The sequence below is a fragment of the Silene latifolia genome, chromosome 8 (assembly GCF_048544455.1).
Source record: "Silene latifolia isolate original U9 population chromosome 8, ASM4854445v1, whole genome shotgun sequence".
Lineage (NCBI taxonomy): Eukaryota > Viridiplantae > Streptophyta > Magnoliopsida > Caryophyllales > Caryophyllaceae > Silene > Silene latifolia.
In genome coordinates this window covers 26,944,072-26,952,010 of record NC_133533.1, presented here as the reverse complement: position 1 = coordinate 26,952,010, position 7,939 = coordinate 26,944,072, and the positions used below count along the sequence as shown (strand labels likewise).

The 7,939-nt window shown below is 39.3% G+C and overlaps 1 protein-coding gene across 1 annotated transcript; it reads left to right on the top strand.

The window, feature by feature from the left end:
* Window positions 1-229: 229 nt before the first annotated feature.
* Window positions 230-4,611, top strand: LOC141596631 (uncharacterized). The gene is made up of 5 exons (XM_074416835.1): window positions 230-265; window positions 1,654-1,718; window positions 2,970-3,189; window positions 3,339-3,488; window positions 3,937-4,611. Exons 3-5 carry the CDS (start codon window positions 3,001-3,003, stop codon window positions 4,210-4,212), a joined length of 615 nt encoding a protein of 204 aa, XP_074272936.1. The 5' UTR covers window positions 230-265; window positions 1,654-1,718; window positions 2,970-3,000; the 3' UTR covers window positions 4,213-4,611.
* The last annotated feature ends 3,328 nt before the right edge of the window (window positions 4,612-7,939 follow it).

The window sequence follows — 7,939 nt, the reverse complement described above, 5'->3', positions numbered from 1 at the left end:
TAATTTAATATATAGTATTGATTGATTGATATCATGCATGAAACAAATACCCCTCAAGATTTTCTTATTCTTTTAGGAATTCCTTATTACTTTCCTAAATTAAGGAATCGAGAGAAGTATATATGCAAAAAATTCTCTCTTTTACGTCACAAAAAAAAAAAAAAAAAAAAAAAAAAACACTCTCTTTTGTTTTATCTCTCATTCTAATTTCTATCTTGTCAGTCTCAGCCCGCCTCTCTCGTTGCAGGCTGCAAAGCAAATCCAGGTAACTCGTAGTTTTTATTCAGTTTAGAAACAGAACAATAGTTTGTACTCTCTACATAGTTTTATCCGTTTTTTTAGGCTACCCATAAATCCACGGGGTGGATGTACGAGGACACGGAAATTATGTACATCATGCCCATACTAGTTGTCTTGTGGGCCCCAATTATAGAATCTTGCAGTACACCTACAAGGGTACTTTGAGTCATTTCCAGTGTAGTAGTCTATTTACTCCGTGAATTTATGCATACCCTTTTTTTAAGGTGTGTAATGCGGATTAAGCGCGCGTTAATAACCCTGCAGTATCGTGAGAATATGTTGTTAATCCAAGCGTTATTAATGTATCTTTCTAAGCAGGCGCGTATGTTAGAAAAGCCGTTATTTTATTTGCCGCAAGTTTTATCTTTATTTATATTTATATATATTGATTTTGCTCGTGTGATTTTATTACGATTTAGCTAATGATGCTGTATTTTTCTGGCTTTTCTTTCTGATTTATTCAATTACCCACCAAACCAAGAGATTCAAACAACAACCCCTTTGCATCTAACTTTGTGCTATTAGTCTATGTTTGATTGGTATGGTAACAATTGGGCTGAGTTAATGATTCAAAGGACTTGAATGATTTCCTCTAGCTTTGTATACAGTGGCGGAGCCAGGATTTGAACTTAGGAGACGAAAAATTTGGGGGGCAAACGACTAATTTCATAAAGCGACTTCAAAAAATTTCGAAAAATTTAACTAAAAACTTCGAAAATTTCATCCGTCGAGGGACGACCGCCCTGCTAGCCCCTAGCTCCACCACTTTTGTATAATAATATCGTCTTAATCATTTGTTTTATTTTGTATTCTTCGTGATGGCCCTGATGGGTATTTTAATTAAATGCGAATAAATGATTGAGACGAATTTATCGTTAGGATATACGACATTATCTCACTGCCTCAATGCGAGGTAGCTCCCAAATTAACGCCTTTTGTGGAGAGAGGGGTGTTTCAGTGGCGGACTACTTCAGTAGCACCATGAATAGCTCCTAGACTATGCGCACAAATTGTTAACAACCTGAACCTGTGAATTATGATTAACAACAAGTCTCCCTTGTGACGGGCAATATCCGACACAAGCTTGTGACGGGTCAAGTACTACCCATATGCATAGATAAGACAAAACAGATTGCTACTCCCTAGGCACTCTAATTGTTACAAGCTTCTGACGGGTCAAGTACTACTACCCATGTGCGTAGATAAGACTAAACAGATTGTTATTCCCTAAGACTCTACTCTTCTCTTATGTACCCACATGGGTAATCTTTGGACTCGTCGCAAGCTTGCGATAGATATGCCCGTCCTGTTTAATAGTGAATACTAAATATATCTTGTTTCGTGCCTTTGTAGAACCCGGCAAAATGTGTATTGTTGAAAATAATCATTGGCCTACCGTCGATCATTCCATCCAAAAGGTACGTTTTTTACATTTTTTTTTTCCTGATGGCAAGAGAACCCGCAATTGCTACCTTTGATACGCACTAGGTAAACCATCGAGTATACGTCACATGATAGCCCGCAAACCACGTACACCAGGTCAACCACCCATTTTTTAGGGGGTGACAGGCTCGTGTCTAGAAGCCATAGCCTCTTGCCATTTTATCTCCACAAGATTTCTCTTGGTGAGACTTCAACCTGAGACCCTTGCGGGCTTTTTGGGATTTGCTAATGCCGAGTACTTAACAGCATAGCTATAGACGCAAGTCCGGACCAACCACTCACAAGTCAATAAGGGTTCCATTTTAAAATTAATGACTTGTCACTGGCTATGTTACTCCAACACGACACGACAACACTTTATTCAGTGGCGGAGCCAGGATTTCAAGTTTGGGGGCAAAAAATAACCGGGTCGAGTCAGAGTAACATAGGTCACCAGTTTGCCTCACTTGCTACTATGGGCCTCATTTTACTTGTGTGAGCCTGCTTTTCGCAGCTATGTTTGAAATTTCTTTAATTCGCGAGCACTGACCTCCATTTCTTCCGATGTCTTATTTTTTATGTCACTCTCAGGATCACGAAGCAAGTAGCATGGACATTCATGATAGGTTGAGTGAGCTACCAAATGAGGTCCTCTTGCTAATCCTTTCTTTCCTTACAACGGAAGAAGTTAAAAGAACTAGTGTTATATCCAAAAGATGGAGAAGATGGTTGTTGGGGTATTATCCTAAGTTATGTTTCGATGGATCAAGCGGGATGAAAAATTTTTGGTACGAGATTAGACATAATGTTGAGGAACTTGCCAAACGAAGGTCTAGTTTTATTAGACGAGTAGACCATGTCATGAAACAACATTTGTATTCATCAATAGATGAATTCAGGGTTGTTTTTGATTTGGATAGAAGTTGCCAATCTCATGTCGACAAATGGGTGGCTTTTGCACTAACAAAACGAGTGAAAAAAATTGAGCTAAACTTTGGACCTGTTTTTTATCGGTTTGATTCAGAGCTTGACTGCTGTGGTTTGGCCATCAATTACTGCAAGAGCGTCAATCATTCTTTGGCATCTTTGTGCCTGAAATGCGTTAATATTACTTCAGAAGTCGTCGAAAGCATTCTCCTTTCATGCCCCTTCCTTGAAAACTTGTGCATCAATAATTCTGAGTTTTTAACAAGCATAAAATCGAGTTCATCATCGTTGAAACATTTAGATGTATCTTACTGTAACAGATTGGAAACAATTGATATTTCTGCTCCAAAGATGGCTTTCTTCAGATACTTTGGCCAGTGTATAGAGCTGAATATTCGAAATGCCTCATCACTTTCTTCTGTCTTCATCGGTGGAGATACAGGGCATGAAATAGCATATGCATTTGAGCCCCTGTCAAAGTACTTTCCACAGTTGGAGGTTCTTTATTTACGGATACCATTAGGTGTGCTTTCGACTCAGGTTAGCACGTATTGCTGTCTCACCATGTCTTTTGTCATAAACTTGTATGAAACTGTCTCACATATAAGACCGTCTCATATATAAGCTTTTGTGTTCATTTACTGTCAATGATTATTTGCTGACTCGCTCACCTTAATCACTTCTTGCAGTATAATATTGGAGTTGAGCACTTGCAGTTGCCACTTTTGACTACACTTAAGGTGCTAGAACTACATATTTTTGGTGATCATTCATTCAGCCTCCTTGGCTGGACTCCCTTAATTGAGGCATGTGTGGTCCTTGAAAAATTGATAGTCAAGGTAATATTTTTGTTCTATATATTGTACTTTTGTTGCTAACGAGCCGCTGCAAATCTCAACGCACTCTTTTTAATCATTGTCATCCCTCACTAACACCTACCTTTCTTTTTAACATTGAGATCGTATGTGTCCAATCCCCTTGCCATCACCATAGGCAAGCTTTGAAATCTTGGCTGATGCTACTATTATCTAAACATGTTTTTCTACCTTATGGGTTTTCAGGAGTATTTCCTATTTGGTCTCATCAGGTTTCGGTTAATGCTACTTTAGTATCTTGAGCTTTAGTTAAATTGTTTTTGGTGTTTTGAGGTATGAGCTATTGTGCAATTTGATGACCTAAAAGTGTGCATGGCAGTCTTTTAAGACCCGTGTTCTCAGTGATAGCGATTGTTTCTTTGCCATGATGAATAGAAAGACCATCCTTATGATAGTGTTATTTTGTGTGCAGTTTGACTGTTACGACATTGGCCTTAATGGCAACATAACTAAACGTGGTGGTTCACCCCTAAAGAGCTTGAAGACCTTGGAGATTTTTGGGTACTGTGGACGCCGTATTGACATTGAGTTGGCTACTTATGTATTCGAGAATGCTGTTAACCTCCAGCATGTATTTGTGGAAGTCGAATTAATGCCTTATAATGTGTCTCCAGATTCCCCTATACGTATTAGCAAACTGAAGGAGATAATACCCGAGGGTGTTAGCTTTGTTTTGAAGGAATCCTAAATAATCATCGTCTTGAAACCGAAAGCTTTTGCTGCTGATGATTTTTGAATACTCCCTGTTCAGTAAGGTTATGGTATAAAAAACTCAAGGCACTTGTAATTGTGGCGGGAATAAAAGCCTTGATGCTCAATAACTTTGCCTCACCTTGTATCTAATTAGGGTGCAGCAATGCAGCATGGCACTGAGTTGATGATTCGCGGATAAATGGAATTCAGCTATTCAAGTAATGTCGAGCGAACTTGAGGAGCTTGTATACTAATCTCACCTTGTATTAATGTATTATTATAGTGCATCTTGTATTTGTTCTTATTTCTATTAATTAGAGGGAATCAATAAGCAAATTTGTGGTTTGGATTTGATTACTTGATTATTTGATTTGATGTGGGAGAGTTTCAATCACTGATTACGAACTTGAAATTGTATGCTTAGATCGAACAATGTCCTCAATTCTCCTGCTACGACCAGTGAATATCATATCGTTCTCTCCATACTTGATACACTGTGACTAAGAGAGGGCACCTCCTTTGTCTTTTGAACCGACGAGCACCTCTATTACAGCGAGAGAACCATTTCAGAATGGCAGGCAAGAGGTTTGGTGTAGTCATGAGTTGCCATCTTTTGACCAAATTTCATTATCAAACTTACAGTCAAAAAACAATTGAATCATAGATTCAGCAGCAGCATAACATAATGAGCAACGATTAACAATAATTATACCACGCCTCTGGAGATTATCAATTGTTGCTAGAGAATTTTTAATGGTTAAAGTAAAACAAAGGCATGCTTAGGGACATTCGTATAGTCCCAAACGAGAAGAACTCCCAACTTTTCCAACTCTTTTTCTTGCTGTCCATAGATCCCCATAGAAAAGCTTTGCATACTTTGTTAATCTGCTTAATAACAGATTTAGGAAGCAGAAAACAAGCAGACCAGTACCGATGCAGTCCAAAAATGACTGATAATTTCTGTGATTCTGTCTCATCCTGGCCAAAAGCAATTGATGCATTTCAACAGTGAAATGAGAAGTATTGAGATTAACTCACAAATACTTGAAAGGAAATGGTCCTTCAGCAAAACCCGTGGAGGATATGATTAGCTGCATTTAAGCCCGGAATAGTCAACAAACAGTAGGTTCAAACATTTGGCCACTGCATTTACTGCAGAAATATCCCCTCTAGTGAAGATTAAGAGATCACCCGCAAAAACAAGATGATTTTGTTTGACTCTAGAGCATTTTGGGTGAAAGGAGAAATCTCTCTCATGCACAACCTGCCTAAGCATTCGAGAAAGTTTCTTCATACAAAATATTGAACAAGTAGGGGGAAAGCGGATCACCTTGTAGTCTTAACTAGCTCCTGTGCAACTAATATGTTGTCAAAATTTGAAAAATGATCACAAGGCTTTGAAGCCAACTCAGTTTGACAGGAAAACAAATCTTCCTTACAACTTGATCACTCTATTACTCTATCAGTAAGATTCGAAAAATTTATCTTGTGAAGGCTCCTTACGGGTGCTTTGAGGGATTTCAATTTCCTCACAAGTCTAAACATAGGAACTCCCATAGTATCACAACCCCAACCTGGTTCGACTAAGTTTTCAAAAGAGGGGTGAGTACTCCAACATAGGAACTCCCATAGTATCACATTGACATTCCAACTTAAAAGCTTCATCGGGGTGCTGACCTTGCAAGAGGGGACATCTCTTGCATTTCAGTATGTAACTCCAAATCTTCAGGGGAAAAAGTTTATTATATCCATTTAACTTTTTCAGTATCCAGCATAACAAAATGATTAACCTCAATAAGGTTATGAGGCTGGTTTTCTTTAAAAGATACTCGTCTCTTTGTATAGACAGGAGTAAAATTATCCTCTGACCCTTTTTCATCGACAACTTGCACAGTAGTATCTTCAACAACTACAGTAGGGGAAACCTGCTCATTTTCTGCCACAACCAATGTCCCCTGTACACCCTCAGATTTCTCATCGTGCACAAGCTTGTTCTCCTTAGGAGCCTGCACAAGTTTCATAACCTTTTTAGCACATACTCGCAAGTGAGATCAGTATGCCCAAGTTTTTTACAGCAGCTGCAAAAGTAAGGTATCCATTCATATTTGATGCGTTGAAGTAATTGCCGACAGGAAGGAGTGGAGTGTTTACGAGTACATGCTCAGGTAGTTTGCTTGCCACGTCCACCTCAATGAGAAAATGATATCCTCTCCTTTGTAGTACTATAACTTGGTCTGCAAATGGGGGTCTTCCCACCCTATTGGCCAGCTTGCTTATTGCTCTTTCAGACCAGAAGTATGGATCCAAGTCAGGAAAGGTGACCCAAGCAGGAATAGTGGACAATTTATCCAGCTCTTGATGGAATGTAGGAGTCCATTGTTTCAGGATTAGGACAGCCTTCCCCATCTCCCATGGTCCTCCTTTAAGCACACCAAGCATTTCCACATGAGTTTTAAATTGAAAACAAAACCAGCCTTTACGATAACACTATAGAATTTGAGAAAGGTTATATTGTATTGAATGAATAAATTGGTACAACGACTATGCTATTTATACAAAGAGACGGAACCCTAAGATATCGAAACTTTACAACTTGACAGACAAGAAAGAAATTAACCTAAGATATCAAACTTGATACAAAAGATATCAATAAAGATACAATAAATATATTAACAAGAAATATCTCATAGACTATTTCCTAATACGCCCCCGCAAGCTGGACGAGGCAAAGGCAAGACCAAGCTTGGACACCAATGGTAGGAAATGAGGACGAGCCAGGGGCTTGGTTAAAACATCAGCGAGCTGGTCAGAACTCGAAATGTGATGAACATGAAGCTGACCTTTCTGAACCTGTTCACGAACAAAGTGAAAAGACAAAGCAAGATGCTTCATTCGAGAATGAAATACGGGGTTGGCAGAGTAATGTGTGACGCCCAAATTATCACAATAGATCGACAGTGGAGAGGAAATGGGAATGGCAAGTTCAGTGAGCAAGGAAGTTAGCCAATTGAGCTCGACAGTAGTCTCAGCAATAGCCCAAAACTCTGCCTCACTTGAAGAGCGAGCTAGGGCCCTTTGCTTCCTAGATTCCCATGAGATAGGGTTACGGCCAAGGTAAGTGATGTAGCCGGTCGTGGGAACATACACATCTTTGTCACCATCCCAATTAGCGTCACAGTAGGCATGGACGAAGGGGAGTGTGACGAAATAATTGGAGATCAACATGAAGGGTGCCTCCAAGACAACGGAGCAGACATTTGACAACCAATCAGTGATGATCAGTGGGTTGTTGCATATACTAAGCAAGTTTGTTGACAGTGAGCACTATGTCAAGACGAGTGATGGATAAGTACTGAAGACTGCCAATGACAGCTTGATATTCAGTGGGATTCGGATGGGGAGACCCATCAGTTTTGGTGAGAACAAGCGACACCTCCATAGGAGTAGGATTTGGTTTAGTATTAAGCATGTGATGCTTGGTGAGAAGATCAGCAATGTACTTTGATTGGGTGAGACGCATGCCATTGGAATTGGGCGTGACCTCAACACCAAGAAAGTACGAAAATGGTCCCAAATCTTTCGAGGAAAATTTTTGCGAGAGGGTTTGAATAAATGTATTAGTAAAAGAAGGATCAGGACCAGTGACGATTATATCATCGACATAAACTAGTAAGTAAATCAGGGTTGGGAATTTTTTATATAAAAATAAAGAAGAATCAGAT

What these genes read in the sequence shown, in the direction of transcription:
- LOC141596631 (XM_074416835.1), top strand. Translation starts at nt 3,001, where the DNA reads ATGGCTTTCTTCAGATACTTTGGCCAGTGTATAGAGCTGAATATTCGA. An exon ending in TAGGTGTGCTTTCGACTCAG is followed by an intron (nt 3,190 to 3,338) that starts GTTAGCACGTAT and finishes CACTTCTTGCAG; the next exon opens with TATAATATTGGAGTTGAGCA. An exon ending in TTGAAAAATTGATAGTCAAG is followed by an intron (nt 3,489 to 3,936) that starts GTAATATTTTTG and finishes TTTTGTGTGCAG; the next exon opens with TTTGACTGTTACGACATTGG.